The sequence below is a fragment of the Danio rerio genome, chromosome 15 (genome assembly GCF_052040795.2).
Source record: "Danio rerio strain M-AB ecotype USA chromosome 15, GRCz13ab, whole genome shotgun sequence".
Classification (NCBI taxonomy): Eukaryota; Metazoa; Chordata; class Actinopteri; order Cypriniformes; family Danionidae; genus Danio; species Danio rerio.
The window spans coordinates 33,985,850-34,002,680 of record NC_141035.1 but is presented as its reverse complement, the minus strand read 5'-3'; the positions used below and the strand labels follow the sequence as shown (position 1 = coordinate 34,002,680).

Sequence of the window (16,831 nt, the reverse complement as noted above, 5' to 3'; positions counted from 1 at the left end):
TAAGCAATTTTTTTTTCCCGACTGTCTACAAAACGAACCATCCTTATACAATGACTTGTATACATATACATATACAATGAGCTGTATAGAAGTGTCTTGAAAAAATATCTAGTCAAGTATTATGTACTGTCATCATGGCAAAGATAAAATAAATCAGTTATTAGAAATGATTTATGAAAACTATTATAATTAGAAATGTGTTGAAAAAAATCTTCTTTCCCTTGCACAGAAATTGGGGGGGAAATAAGGGGGCTAATTATTCTGACTTAAATGCTTTAGCCTATATAAAAGAGTGCAAGTATAATTGTGTCTTTATAAAAGAAACTTTACATTTGCCTTTTACATTGTAGGAGGATTTTGAGTCATTAAAAAAACACTTGCATTAACAGTCAAAATTGACAGTTATTTTTCGTTTATAGATGCTTCAAATAATTAATATCAATTAAATCGATCAAAGTTAACTTTGATGTTAATGTTTAGATATCTAAAAGTATCATTTTTAATTTAACTTTGAAAGTATAGCCTACTTCGACGGAAATTTTACAAAGGAATGGCAAAACAATTCTTTGTTCTTTATACTTCGATTAGAAGGAGTCTTAGATTTAAAACTATAACCAATAAAAATAAATCAATTTTCATGTAGATTCCTGCATCTTTTCAATTAATTCTCCATCTGTAACTTCGACATTCTGTTGCTTTTTTTCGAGAAAGGTCTTTAATTCAGCAGTGGATGTGTGCTTCATCCTCACACTCCTTTTACGCACGTATTCCACGAATCCATCCCATTCATTTTCTCGAGTGACCAGCCAATCAGGGGCCGTGCGTAAATGGATTTCCTCGAATCACAGGACGGTGCTGCCCCGTCGCCAAGGTAACTTTTATGACGTCGCTACTTAGTCCCGCCCCTCAGTGCCTGTCTTCGAATCGTTTGGACGTTTACAGCCATTACAATACACAGAATCCACGCAGAGAGCACCGCTGTTTGAGGAAGCCGGAATATTTACATCCTAATTTAAGTTTAAAATTAGTTTCAATTAAACTCGAGTTGGACTTCAAACATTGTACATCTGCCTTTTTAAGCAGTCGCGTTTGTAAATATAGCCAGCGTTGCGTCGACGTGAGACGCTCCGGATTCCCAGGCGTCTGACTGACTAAAGACACGCTCGCGGCATCCTGAGCGTTTTTTCCGTATATATTTGAACGTCTTTATTTCGATAACCAGGGACATTTAGATTTAAGAGACCCGCTTCGATTTAGATGGCAAGCTTCCCAGATTGTGTCAACGAAAATGAAATAGGTGAGTTTTCCTCCATATCTCCACTGCTTTTTACGGGGGAGGGTCTTAATGTTTAACGTTAGTTCTTTATTTCCGTGTGAGTCATCATCATATATATTGTAACGTTATATATCGTGTACACATATGCTGCTATTTGTTTGTCTCATGATTCCAGTGTGTTAAATCAACCATGTTATGAGACACCATCGTTAATGTAAAAAGAAATGTGGAACCCTAATGGTAAATGTGGCCATGAACAATGTGACGGTTAAATATTGACAGTTATTTAGATCGTTTATTAGTTGTTATGCTTGTGGTTGAGCTTCATGTTCACACCCAGCGCGCGTGCACACCTCCCCCACTGCCAGCAGCAGCTTCTCCAGCTCCAGACCCACTGAATGACTCACCACACCAGTGAAACGCCTGCTGAACTACAGCTTTACAAAGTCAAGTGGTGTTAATAAACTTAAAAAATTAAGAGAAACAACCGTTGTGTGTCACTTGTATTGTTCATGATTGAGGCAAAGTTGGTTTTATATTCGCACATTTGCTCAGGGATAACTTGTGACATGCTCCCTACATTGTTTACCATGGTCCTTTGAATATTCGGTCTGAAATTACATGCAAGTATGTCTTAAAACAACATTAGCACTATTAATTTGAAACAATGTAACATTGTAAACAATGTTATATTTTGATAGTCATTGGCTGCTCATATGATTTCACTATTTAGTATTTGCTAAGAATACCTTTCTGAAAGTATGAATGTGTGAATATAAACCCAACTTTACCTCAGTTTTTTTCATGTTTTAATATAACATTCAGGACATCTATATAGTAACTGGAATTCATGTAAGTATTTATGAATAATTAGGTAATGTTACTAGTTGCCACTACCAGGATAATGACTAATGGAAAAAAAAAACTTTTCCTTTGTTCCTGGTGTAAAATGACAGATGTTTGTAAACTTTTTGTCATACTACTAATTTAAGATGAGTAGCTGTTAGTAATTTAATTATTGCATTGCTATTTTAAAGAAAAATGTTAATAATACAAAAATATATGTCACATAATGCACAGGATTTGCTTAATAATTAGTTTAAAATGTTTTATTAAGCCTCTGATGTATATATCCTTTTTTTAATTGCTCTGAATGATACGAAACTTGGGGAAAGCTTGTTTTTGATATTGCAATCTCAGAATTAGTTTAGATTAATAACTTTGAGTTTCACATATTTTTTATTAAAACATTTTTATTTATTTGCAGTTTTTTATAAAAAGCAAGCTTAAACTTCTTTAGCATTCTGTAATTTCATACACACAAGTTTGCTGTTAAAACACTAACTTAATGTCCTTTGAGATCAAGTTCAACATTTGATGTTCTAACATAACATAAATGTGCTTTCTGTTGCAACAGGTAAAGCTAAGTTCATTGGGGAACTCATACCTCCTGTTGCTCCCTTTGACCAAAAGTCTGGACGGGAGACATGGACTGTAGCTTTTGCACCTGATGGTTCCTACTTTGCTTGGTCTCAAGGACATCGGATTGTGAGACTTGTACCATGGAAAAAATGCTTAGCCAGCTTGTAAGTATACGCACTAATCTTTTTGTTTCTTATTATGGTGAGTTGTTATAATGCAACTTTGTTGATGGACTGACGAAGGCAGTTTGTGCGTGTGTTGGTTGTCTGGTCGGGCCCTCTGGGCTTCCAAAGTGGTGTCCGGTTTTGGCTTGCTTTGGATTCAGAAGCACTGCATAGGTCAGCAGTCATCGTTTCACCTTACCATTTGAATAGAGAGACTGCAGTCCAGCATGCAGCCCTGCCAACTAGCCATTGTCCAATTCTGAATGTGAAGTCCTCCAATGGCCTTTGGCTTCATGCCTCCAACTGAGCAACTTTTTGGTTGTTTGTTTTCTCATCTCTTTGCCAGACATTAAATACAGTAGGTCTTGTTCTTTCCTGCAAGTGTTAGATATGTAGTAGTGATCTATCCAATTTCTTCTGTGCTCAATATACAGTTGAAGTCAGAATTATTAGCCCCCCCCCTGTTTATTTTTTCCCCAAATTCTGTTTAACGGAAAGCAGATTTTTTCTGCATATTTCTAAACATAATAATTTAAATAACTCCTCTCTAATAACTGATTTATTTTATCTTTGCCATGATGACAGTAAATAATATTTGACTAGATATTTTTCAAGACACTTCTATACAGCTTAAAGGGACATTTAAAGGCTTAACTAGGTTAATTAGGTCAACTAGGCAGGTTAGAGTAATTAGGCAAGTTATTGTATAATGATGGTTTGTTCTGAAGACTATCAAAAAATATAGATTAAAGGACCTAATAATTTTGGCCTTAAAATTATTATTATTATTTTTTTTTTTTAAGTAAAACTGCTTTTATTCTAGCCGAAACAAAAGAAATAAGACTTTCTCCAGAGGAAAACATATTATTAGACACACTGTGAAAATTCCTTTGCTCTGTTAAACATCATTTGGAAAATATTTTTAAAAGAATAATACATTCAAAGGGGGGCTAGTAATTCTGACTTCAACTGTATGTTTCTGCCTTTTTTTTTCAAATAGTTGTATTGTTATAGAATTTATTGATGTGTTCATGCTAGTAGCTATCATAAAACTCCAAAAATATCACTGCAGCACAACCCAGGGTAAAAGTTTAACAGAGAGGTTACAATAATTTGAAGCTAAACAAACTGTTTCTACATGCTATCTATAAAAGAAAGCATGCTATTGTAAAACAATTTGCGTTTGTTTTACGTCAAAGTGTACAGTAGTAACTTTATTAGTAGTTGTACACACAAAGGTCATCATTTGCATTTAGAATGTGCTGGAACTTTCCTTAAAGGTGTGGCTCACTAAATATGCGAAAGTCCTGATATCAACTACTTTGAAAGCAGGGATATTAAAAGGAGTTAAACAAATCTCTCAATATAATTTTGTAAATGCTTACATTTGTTTTTTAAGATGAGCAAGATGTTTATGAGATGAGAATTTGATAACGGAACGTTCATTTTGTGGGAACTATCCCTTTAAGGCAAATGTAAAAGGAAGCCGTTGTGGCATTATAGGCTTCAGTGGACACGTGGCAGGGATGATCTGTTTCACTTCTGCCTGCTGTGTGTTGTATTGATGTTTCCAGAACCTCACACACTGACTTACATGACTCGATTTCATAACTTGTACAATTTGGCAAGTGTTGTTTAATGGGTCATAGTTGATGCAACAATTCAGTAATCTCTAAGGCAGGGAGCTAACTTGGTGTTTAAATATTACTAAGGTTTTTGTAAAGCAAATTAAGTTGTCCTTTTGCTGCTGTTTGTAATTTCTAAAGGGTAAACATGTTCATTATCTGTTTCCATCAAGCAGAGCAATGATTCGGATTCCATTGTACAACATTAACTTTATTATTGTCTCCCCCTAGTTCTGTAAGGAAGGAAGATCGGTCGAGTGGTGCAGGTCCTCGAAGACTCTCTCGGCAGAACAGTGAGGGCAGTTTGCTGCCAGGCGAGCCCAGGGAGCACACCATTGACTGTGGCGACATTGTGTGGGGTCTGGCCTTTGGCTCTTCCGTACCTGAGAAGCAAAGTCGCTGTGTTAATATTGAATGGCACCGGTTCAAGTTCGGCCAGGACCAGCTCTTGCTGGCTACAGGCCTCAACAATGGCCGCATCAAAATCTGGGATGTATATACAGGTGAGCATCCTCTTGGGTGTCAGTCTGAGTCAGCCATCACAGGCTAATTAAGTATCAGATGTGGCTACTGGAACATCAGCAATTCAACTCCCGGGCAGCTCTCTGAAGGCCTGGGGGTCATGTGGCATTACCATTTGTCTAGTTTACTGTTTACATAATCCTAGCAATTAATGTCATTAAATGGTGGTAGGTTAATGTGTAAAAATAATTCAGACAGTTCTATTAGTTTCTCTGCTAAATAAATGTGTTTTGTGTGAGTACACCCATGCCCGTTCCTGATTCAGCATGCCAGGTTCCTGTTTTTCTATTCTCTAACAGATGCGTGTGCGCATGAGTGTTAGAGAGAGGGGAGGTGGTGGTTATATAAGCTGTTGACATGATCTTTAAGCCAAAACTTTTCACCAAGTTAATAATACTTCTCATATTGCTTTTTTAACTGTATATCTTATATGCGTCTACTGACAACTTTTATGTAGGTTATAAATAGTTTTTATTATGTGTATTTTATTACAAATTAAAGAGGTGTGCTCTCCCTTTTACAATACATGTTTCTGCTTTACAAACCTTAAACTACTTTACTGTTGGTTTTTGAGCCACTGAGGTTCTGCTTTTTTTCCTCTGAGTTACACAATCTCAACAGTGCAACACTGTAAATCTGCTACTGTCCTGTTTGGACACTGCCATTGGTTCTTTTTAGGGGACAGCGATGTTTTCTTCATTTAATGACTCCACCTCTCTTCTAACTGAAACCACAATGCTATAAATTTATCCAGCAAATTCTCTTTCCAGGGTGTATGACTCCTTTAGTTATGTTTTTTTTTTTTTTTTTTAACATCTCCTCTAAAACTTCCTGGAAATCTGATAGCACTGTATTGTAAAGTATCTCAACAGGATTTGTGCCACATACCTGTCATACAGTAAGCTAAAGTCACTGTAGATTTTCACGCTTGACAGACTACAAATGATGCTTGTTACTAAACCCCAATCGTATATCCAGAAATACATGTTTACATTGTTACTGTACGTTTTAGTCACTGTATTGCAACTAATTATAGGGATTTAATGTTATTAGGCTGGCAGGTGTCAGATGCTTTGCTTCCATATACCTCAAGGCAGTTCTTTTATAACAAGAGCTTACTGTATACTACTGTCTTAGTCTATAACTGTACAACTGTCAGAGTCTATAACTGTATTTCCTCTATTTAATTTACAAGTAGACCAAAAATATTTAAAATGCTCCTAAAATGTTGTCGCTGATGCAACATTGACAGTTTGAATCGATTAATATGGACTTTGTGGTGTTTAATCCAAAATGGTTTGAATGAAACTGAAATTGTATCTTTGTATTTTGTGGATAGGAAAGCTTTTGCTGAACCTGATGGATCACACAGACATTGTGCGAGACCTGACATTTGCCCCGGATGGAAGTTTAGTACTGGTCTCTGCCTCAAGAGACAAAACTCTACGCGTGTGGGACCTCAAAGATGACGGTGAGGACCTACTGCTGGTTTGGTATTTGCTGCCACAACTTAAGTTTATTGTATTTTTCATTAACCTTTATAATTAACTACACTATGTCCAACCACATGCTGAAAAGTTCTATGCTGTACAGTTACGTTGCACAGCAGTCTGCTTTGGTTTTAGCAGCCGTTTTATTTTTATTTTATCTTGCACACTCGCTCAAGCATGCACGTGCACACCCACTCAGATTCCTCCATATGGGGCAAAGTAGTTGAAAACAATAGGATGCCAAGCCCAAAGGAATGTTTGCTGATGTTTTCTCTTTTTCTTGCAAGATCCGAGAACAAACGAATCACATGAATCTTATTTATATAGTGGGAACTCAATAATATAATGGAGCTCAATGTATTTTTTAACTAATCGTGCAAGAATGTTGGCCAGCGTTCAATTCCTCTGCACTCATAGTGGTTACAAGCAGGACTTGAAAAGGAATTCAGCCTCTAGCTTTTTGTTTCCTGCATTACTTCAGCAATGTTTTCAGAGATACATTTTCTATTTAGATGAACAATAAAATGCAGGAAGAACTGTGTTTTTGATCATTTTTAATTTTAACCATAATAAATGTTTATAGAAAATTGGCTAAAGTTAAAGCAGCATGGCAAACCTGATTTACCAAGTGCAACGTGTTCCTAAGTTAACCGCTATGTTGATGCTGGAACAACATTCAATCAGCCAATCAGATTTAGAGGATGCATTTTTAGGTTTGCAATCAGGGTTATGTGCTTCAACATCATTGTTATTAACCTATAGTTTCCTTTGATTATTAGAAATAGTTTACAGTTAGGTTTAGAGTTAGGTATTAGGTTTGAATGACAATTTTGAACAGGAACGATGTTCCAGGATCAACAAATTATATCTAACTCTCTAAAGTTAGGATGTGCCTTAATCATTGCATTTTGTTTTAATAGGTAACATGGTGAAAGTACTCCGTGGCCATCAAAACTGGGTCTACTGCAGCGCTTTCTCACCTGATTCATCTGTCCTTTGTTCTGTGGGCGCTGGCAAAGCGGTATGTTTTTCAGTTCTTCCTTCCTGTTTGTTTTCTGTTTGGTGTGCTGCTTTCTGTTGATAGCTCTGCTTTGGCCAATCATTGAGTGCTAAATGAATCTTTATCTTAATGCTCAGTGCCATAACTATGCTTCTATAAACCTTGCCTGCAGTTTTGAGTTCTGGTTTGCTGCTGTTCAAACATGATATTTAAGTAAATATGAATTGAAATGCAAATGGAGCATGATTCTTCTCTACCGATGAAGCTAAACATTGATAGCAGTCTAACAGTCTTCATGCACAATGAAAAGTCTAGAAATGGTATATATATTTAATAAAAAATTTAAATTATGCACACATTGTGAAATTAAATCTGATGTCAGGAATTTCACAAATGTTTAAAAGTTTGGTGTCAGTAAAAATTTTTTTTTTTTTTTTTATGAAACTTGTACCGCTAATCCACAAGGATCATTTAAATTTATGCAACGTGACCTGTAAAACATTAAAAATGTAGCAAAATCTTTGATTTACATGAATTCTAGTTTTTCTTCATGTTTCTTGATAACTGAGTGAGCTTATTGGAATGATCACTATTCATGAATATTCTAAAGATCATGCCACACTGAAGTAATGACTGCTGATACCACCAAAATTTTGGCCATTGAAACCTAATTTCCCAATACTTTCAAACAAAATTCTTTTAAACTAATTATTTTAAATGACTGCTTCACAATATTTCTGTTTTTATAGTATGCCAACAATACACAAGACTTACTGACCCTAAACTTCTGAACCGTAGTTTTTCGAGTGAAAATGTAGCTGTCACACTGGTTGTGTGTGAAAGCCCTTACGGCACCACAATAAGGAGTGTTCCAGACGTCCCTATAAAACTATTTCTAAAGTCTATTTGGCTCCAAGTTAATTGTCCTCCCATGAGCAGGCTGCAGTGGTTAAACTGTACGGTTGTGTGTGTCCATAAGTGTCTTGCTTTCCCTGTCCCAGGTGATGGCAGAGCTGTGTGTTTGAGTGGTTATGAGGGAAGCGCCGCGCTGACATATAGAGCAGCCGGTGCGGACCAAGTGGGGCACGGCTGCCATCGCGGCCCCCGTTGGACGCTCATGTGCCCGTGCCCACGCCCCAGGGGCTTCCATGCTCCTGCCCACAAGGGCTTCCTGTACGTAGGTTCTGCTCCATGTCTGTCTACCTCCCGTTGTCGCAGTTCTCACTTCTTTTACCTTATCTCTCAGAGGAGTTGACAGTGAGACCCCATTCCCTTCCTGCCCTTCCTTATCTCCTTTCCATCTCTATATTCAGTAGCATTTCCATCATCTACACATTTACTCTAAAGCAGGAGCTCTAGGCATTGTGTCTGCTGTATGTGTACACCAGCCAGCCAGTAGAGCCTCCCCTACCTATTAGTCTCTTAATTAACCAAACTCACAACACTCTTGAATCACAACGCTTAGTCACTGGTTGATTTATTTAATTATTTTCTGTACAAAATGCCCTAGACAGACTCTTTTGTAATGGGGTTAGTAGTTGAGGGGGGTATTTGGGGCATTGTTGGCATGTGTGAGCAATGAAAGGGCTCCTTGTGCCTCAGCATACTGCCTGCCAATCAGTAATGTTAGTGTAATGTGGAATTACTTGGATTAGGAAAACATGTTACAAAAATTTTCATCCTGTTGCGTCATGCATGAAGCCACCAGAAGCAAGAGCTGTGGGGGTTTTCCATGCTGGTAGCACTTGCACTGTGAAAGCATATCTTGTTTTCCAAATGTGGATAACCCTATTTGTTGCTCTCAAAGGAGAGTTTGTTTCACTGGTGCCAGACCAGAGTACTGTAGCAAGTAACAACATGCTTTTTCTATTTTATAAAGTACCACTTAATAATAGTAGCACTTTATTTAAAGCTGCAGTCATGCACTCTACAGAAAGGCTGTTCTGTAAAGATATCTGGGTTGGCTTAACCTTGAGTTTTAGCTATGATCGTGCACCTTGAAGCCCTTTCAACTCACATTGCCAAGAAAATGGTGAATAAAACTTACGTAGGCCATTGTAGTTTCCCCACAAACATCATAATGTTTAAATGACAAATAGGTACTAAATAACTATGTATGCACATTTGCTCAAGTGCAATGTCTGTAGATTACATCAAATAAATAAGAATGTTTACGTAATATAAATAAACCATGCAGGAGTTTTGACTTTTTGGAACTTACAAATACACAGTTAAGGTGTGGTCACATTAGCAACTTCTTATAGTCTAAAAAGTCCTATTTTCATAGAGTAGCGTAGTCTGACGTAAAGACAAATTTGTCATTTTTTTTATCGCGCGGTATTGAGGAACCCTTTCCACAATTTAACATCTTTACTCTATCCCTCTTTTTTAAACTCCACTTTCAAAATGATTATGTATGACTGATATTTACACTTATGTCAGACACTTTTAATGTTAAATAAAGCCCATAATCAGTACCTGAGATCATAAATACCACTTTATGTGCTGTTCTTTCAGAAGTGTCATCTCAGAAACAGAAATTGTTTCTGAAATTGTATGTTTTGTCCAACGCCATCTTAGGGCAATTCGTAACTTTGATTTAGTGGCTAACTCGTATGAATTCGTAAGATCTCATTCGTACAATTTACTCATCCCCCAATGACGGTTAAGTTTAGGGGTGGGGTTGGGTGCCCCCCTTCCTTTTTAAAATCGTACATTCTCTTGCAAATTAACCACTAAACTGACAAAACGTATAATAGTTACGTTTCCTCCTGAGATCAGGCTGGTTTTGTCATGTATTACAGTCAAGACTGGTAGTGCAAAAACTGTAATTTTAAAATAAAAACAAATCAGATGTTACAGTGTTGAAGGTCAGGGTGTCTTTTAATCCGGCACATTTTAATTCTTCCCATTTTCCCTTTGCAAAATCTGTGTGGAAAATTCTAAAATCACATAGATTCATACTGAATTGATTTAGGCCATAATATTTGGCCAAATGGCAAATGTGACCGCACCTTTTCACTTTCTAAACTGTAAATGGTTGTGCTGGAGTAAAAAAAAGCCTTAGGAAAGCTGGATGACTGATTTAGCAGATTTTGCAGTTGTGTAATGTGCCTGTATTCTGTGTTTGCCAAAGGAGTCTACCTTTTGGCCATCAAATGTTCTCTTCTCTTGCAGTATCTCTTCGTAGGCCTCCACCGGCGCGGTGCAAGCCTATTGTAAACTCAAGTGAACTAAAACTGAAAGGGGATACCAGTGGAGTAACATTATGTTACCTTAAGTTACTACTTTGTAATTATTTTTATTTTCATATTTTGTAGTAATTATTGGACAAATGTATTGAATGTTATTTTTTTTCATACATGTACATTTAGTATTTCCATGCACATTTGTAGCTACATTATAATTGTAAAACATATTTCATGTATTAAAACTGCTAGCTGCTCTGTAGAGATTGACATTTGTGCAGTGTTGTGCATCTAAGCCTTGCTGTTACTTTGGCATGTGCTACTTTTTCTGGGTTTGGTTGTAGTGCTAAAAAATGACACTGAGCACATTTTGATCTTGCTGTTTAATTTGGATTAATTCTTTGTTTGAATTTCTTGTCTTTGTACTGTGGAGAAGCGCAGTAGGCTATAACACATTTACCTCTTGCATTACAGGTCTTCCTGTGGGACATGGATAAATACACTCTGATCCGTAAGCTGGAGGGCCATCATAATGATGTTGTGTGTTGCGAGTTTTCTCCAGATGGGGCTTTACTGGCCACAGCCTCCTATGACACCCGCGTCATAGTTTGGGACCCTCATACAGCCACAGTTTTACTCGAGCTGGGGTATGTGATTAGTTTTTTATTCTCTTTACAGGCATTCCTATCTAATATGAGTTCTCATTCATTGTTAGTTCTCACCGAGTAGTTCTCAAGCTCCTGTTATCTCTTATCTTCCCTTCAGGCATCTTTTTCCTCCTCCCTCACCCATATTTGCTGGAGGGGCAAATGACCGATGGGTTCGCTCTGTTGCTTTTTGTCACGATGGTCGGCACATTGCCAGCGTCACTGATGACAGGTAAGAATTCAACTTTGACATTTTCCTGTTGCAGTTAGTAGCCTACTTTTAAGGGACGAGGAATGTATGGGGAAGGAGTGTGTGATTTTGGTTGCTGGGCCTCTTTCTTGGAAAGATCACATGCCTCTCATATGACATCCATTAATCACTATGAGGCACACAGTTTGCTTCAGCGCGCCTCCTGCCGATTCTGGGTGAAGGCGTTGCTCTTGTACACGAAACGTTTGTGCTCCACAAAATGGCGGAAGCGAAAGAAAGTTACATCACTGCGCATTTGATTTAATACATTAATTTTACCTACAAATACATTTATACTACTGCATTATTACTGCATTTAGTTGATTAAAATACAGTAAAAAACATGTAAGCTGCTTTTCACCATGCAGTCATTAGTGTTTAGTGTCAAATGATCTTTCAAATGACTTTCTAATACGATTTTTTGCATAGATGTCATTTTTATATTGGTATTGTATTTAAAAATATATATAATAATTTCAGGATTCTGTGATTAAGTGAATCAAAATGCATTTACTTCTGTCATTTTAATGAAAAAAAATAATACAAATATTTATATTGTCACTTTTTTGTAACAATTTAATGTCCTTTATTATTTAAAGATGTTTTATTTAAAAAAAAAGTTAATTTACTGACCCCAAAACTTCACATAAGTAGTAAAATAATTTTTAAATTAAGAAAATATATACTCTAAGTCCAGTGTCGTTTTATCCTTTAATTTAACTACTAAACTATACAGTGCACTAGAAGAAAGCAAAGTTGTAAGTAAAAATGAACAATCAACTTGTATCTGAATATTTCAGGCTGGTGCGTTTCTGGAGTATCGATGAGAAGAGTCCTCAAGCCATCGGCCCCCTCACTAATGGCCTCTGTTGTGCCTTTTCTACTGACGGAAGTGTCTTATCTGCTGGGTATGATTCCTTTATTCTCTTGTTAAGTGGATAAAATTTATTATATAAATGATGATGCCAAAAAACTCGAGTTATTAATAACTTAATCCATAATCAAAAGTGCACTGAACTGGTTCTGCAGCTTTGTATATGAAATAAATCTGATGAGTTAGCTGACTAAAATGCAGTCTGTAGACACAAGTTTTCACTCAGTATACTGTTACTGTAAACTTTAGTCCCTTTTTAGGGTGATTTTGTTCTGCAGTGTAGATTTACAACACCTATATAACACCACACACACTTAAGACATTAAACAACATGAAAAGTACTAAAACAGAAACTACCTCTTCCTATTAAAGTTGAGCAAATCAATCACACAAGAAACAAATGAAAATTTAAATCTGTTGGTCCTTTCTAAACCCTACACCGAGATCCTGAGGGAAGGATGTGAAATTAATCAATTTCTTTATCACCTGGCTTTCATACAAATAAGATAACCCTGACACTTTTACCTTGTGAAATTAATACTTTGGTGCAGGTATTTAAAACCTATAACAGAAGTTCTTCTGTTTTTTTTTTAAAGTAGCAAACCAACAAATCAATGAAAAGGTTCAAATGGATTATATATAACGGCTTGCAAAACCCAGTAGCCCGATGTTTAATGTGTCTTTAGCAGCAGCATAAACTGAACATCCTGATTCATTCCATTAACTTACATGCCAGCTCCAAATAATGAATTCAACAAAGTATATAAAAATGACATTTATTCAGGGACAATTAAAAAATTAATAAACATAAACTTAAAATGAATTATTTGTAACACCGCAGAATTGTACAGAACTGTACAGTTTAATAGGACATGTCGTTGGGTTTGTTTAGTCGTTTCACGTGATGAGGCCTGTGTAAGCAATGCAGAATTAAAATGTATATATATCTTTATGCAATTATTCAATATTAAGATCAAGATAAGTTGGTTAGTCATTATGACTGTAATGAAAAACCCTTTATTTTTAAACAATCCAAATGCATGCATCTCTGTGAAAAGTGTGTGCAGATCAGACACGCGTGCTAAAGAAAGATAGAATAGACGTTATAAGTTAATAAGGATAAGTTAATGTCATCTGCCTACTTTTTGCGGTTATTTAACATGATCTGTAAACAATTGGCAGTCAGCTTGTAAATGGAAATGTCTGTGCACTTAAAGGGCAAGTTAAGGGGCAATTACCTAAAAATGAAAATTAACCCACTGTTTACTCCCTTCACTTGTTTCAAACCTGTTTGAGTTTAAAAGAGAAAGAAACCCAAGCAGGTCTGAAATGAGTGAAGGGTGAGTAAATAATGACAGTTTTCTAGTTCGGGTGAAATATGTATTTGTGTCTCCTCTACCTCAAAGCTAAATCATCCAGATTTTACAGGTAGCAGTAATTTAGTTACACAAGAAAAAATCCAAAATAACCTCTAGGGAACCTGCTATTTTATATATCTATACTCTGTAACATATTAGTATGTATTTATAGCTGCAATTAATAACCTTAACAATGTTCACTTAACATCATTTAATAAAAATAATTAAAAACTTTTAAAGGTTAAATAATACAATTTTGGTTATTTAAAAATGAATATACAGCCTATAACAAATGCCATTATATCTTTCCACTATTTTATAAATAATGTATTTTCTATTTGGGCTACTTAATTTATATTTGGGCTACCAAAAACTGAAAAGTGGCTACCAGGTATTTAGAAATTTTGCAAGCCCTGTTGAGGCCTTATAAATTGCCACCATCAGAGTCTTATCAATATTAAACTTCATCAACTTCCACAGACAATAAAGTCTTTCTATATCTACAAGCGATCGTTTAACCAGCAATATACAAACATAACTATGGCGGCTTTTCAGTTTGCTCAAAACATCAGAATAAGTTTCAGTACTAAGTTACTTAAATCAAATCTCTTCTCTCAGGTCCCGGGATGGCAGTGTGCATTTCTGGGCTTCTCCACGCAGTATCGCCAGCCTTCAGCACCTGTGCCGAATGACCCTGCGACGAGTCATGCCCACTCAGCAGGTTTACACGCTGCCCATTCCCTTTTCCATGCAGGACTACCTGGCCTACAAAACGCTTTAACTAGCAACACAAACCACAGCACTCTCTCAAATGTTTTTTCTGCTCATACAGACCATTAGATGACAGCGAGGTCTGTTCTTTTTGTATTTATTTTTTTGTATTATTTGGACAATATTCTTACCTTCAAGCCCATATCAGGTAGCGGCCTTTAGAAAGCCTTAATATATCAGCGGACCACATTTTGATTTGCAATTCTTTCTTTTTTCATCTGGCACAACTTGTATAGCACCTTATAGCTAGGTGAATGTGGTGCTTTTAGCTCCTCCACCGAGTTTAAAGCGATGTGATGGGGGAATAATGTCTCCCCAATGTTCTGCAGTGTTTTTCTTTGTCTGTGCTGGCTGTGTGAAGGATTGAAGGGAAGATACAATGTGAACGCATGTATGTGTGAGTGCGTGTGCTAGATTGAAGATAGGTTGGTAGTTCAGGGACACAGGCAGTGCCTCCCCTTTACGTGCCTCTTTAGACAAAATACACTCGCTTAACGGTGCTTCAGTAATGACCTTCTGTTCAACAACACAATCCTAAAACTACAGTAACGCACACGGGCTTACTTTTTTCTTCAGAAATTGTATATTTTTTACGTGTACAGAGATTTGTAAAGGCATGTTATTGAGTGTGTGTGTGTTTATATAAATACAAATCTTTGTATAAATATTCTAAGTATATATAAATATATATATGTAGCTTCATTTTTTCCAGCGCTTTCATCCATAGCTGTATTAAAGTTAGCTCTTTTTCTCTTGTGCGATGATGGGTTGTAGCAGAGTTGCACAACAGGTTGCTTTGAGGAGAATCTGGCAACCAGTTCAATGATGTATTCCAGTAGCAAAACCACATTTGATTTCTTATTCCGAACAATTTACCATCAACTTTGCTGTTTGGCACTGTAACAGTGCTTGGGATGCATTGCATTGTCCTAGTGTTTCCCCACATACACACACAGTTCACTCTTGTGCACTGTAGATGTTGGCTATGTGCAATTTAACAGAGAGCCAACTTGGTTTCATTTGGGCATGTCTCATCTACCTCTCATTTTGGAGAACTGAAAATATTGATGGTTTATTGGAAGAAAAGCATCCTGATTCTGTTTATTGATCCATTTATGCGTTATATGACCTTTGCCTGTCAGCTTAATGCAATCACATAGTCTTATTAATGTGCACTGTAAAACGTTTCACATCGGTTATGCTTATAAACTCAAGTTTACCAGCTGCCTTGTAAATTGGAGTCAACTCAACTAAGAGAGATTCTTTGTTTTAACTGAACTCACAGCAAAACTTAACATCTTGAGTTGAAACGGAATCTCTCTAAACTGAGTGGACTCACATTTTCAAGGCAGCTGGTGAACTTGAGTTTGTAAGTATAAGCGATGTGAAAGGTTTTACAGTGTGGGAATCTGAAGTGGCATGTTGATCTAGTCATGCTGGCAAAGAGTCTCTGCAATAAAAACTAAAAGTGTTCATAAAGCCGATGCCAAAGATCCCCGCTTATTGATGAGATTGGCGCAGTCGGGGTTCTCTTTCCTTCTTCCTCCATTTATGGCGAAAACTTGAAAGTCTTTTTTGTATTCGTAAGTCTGCTGTTATGCTTGAGTGTATGAAGAATGCTTATGTGAAGTAGAAAGATGCGTAGATGCACCAGGATGTTGTGGTAGTGTTTTCAGTCGGGTTGTAGAGATGTTTGGAAAGTAGTCAGTTTGTCCAGCTGTTTCAGGCAGAATACCTTATGCTGTTCCCAATTCGTCAAAAGGAAAAGTCATCTGACAAGAATGTACTTTTTTTTCTGTCCTCCAAAAGTTGGAGTTTCTGTTTGTTTGTTTGTTTGTTTATTTGTTTTGATTGTCAGAATAAAGTATTTTAATTCATTCTGTTGTCTTGACTTATTTTTAAAGTCTTTATGCCATTTTATGTCAAATGTGTATAAGGGAAGTTTCACAAACTAATTTCGAGAGGAGCATGTGAGATGATTGAGCACGACTGGCTGCTCCTCCGTAATCGGTAATAATCCAATCAGAGCTATTCAAGCTTACTATAAATGGATTGTTTTCTTTCTACTGCTCTATCTTCGTTTTAGATGAATCCCCCCTTCCACCCCATCTCCTCCTTTTCCTCCATGTTCTAAGGGAGAGCTCTCAAGATCTACCTGATCTCGGATCCCCTTATATGCTTATTGACCGGGCGGGAGCCTTGGGCTCAAGTATCTCCGAGCTCAGGGTTCTAGCATGCATATCT

At 36.7% G+C, this 16,831-nt stretch overlaps 1 protein-coding gene across 4 annotated transcripts; it reads left to right on the top strand.

Moving 5' to 3' along the window:
* The first annotated feature begins 944 nt into the window (after positions 1–944).
* Positions 945–16,464, top strand: wsb1 (WD repeat and SOCS box containing 1). 4 transcript variants are annotated; one of them, XR_015508358.1, is made up of 10 exons: positions 945–1,297; positions 2,694–2,862; positions 4,719–4,990; positions 6,349–6,480; positions 7,420–7,520; positions 11,162–11,334; positions 11,453–11,566; positions 12,385–12,492; positions 14,435–14,808; positions 15,940–16,464. XR_015508358.1 is itself a non-coding variant. In NM_199633.1 (9 exon segments), coding segments are annotated over 9 exon segments (1,272 nt in total). In that variant the 5' UTR covers positions 977–1,257; the 3' UTR covers positions 14,598–16,464.
* The last annotated feature ends 367 nt before the right edge of the window (positions 16,465–16,831 follow it).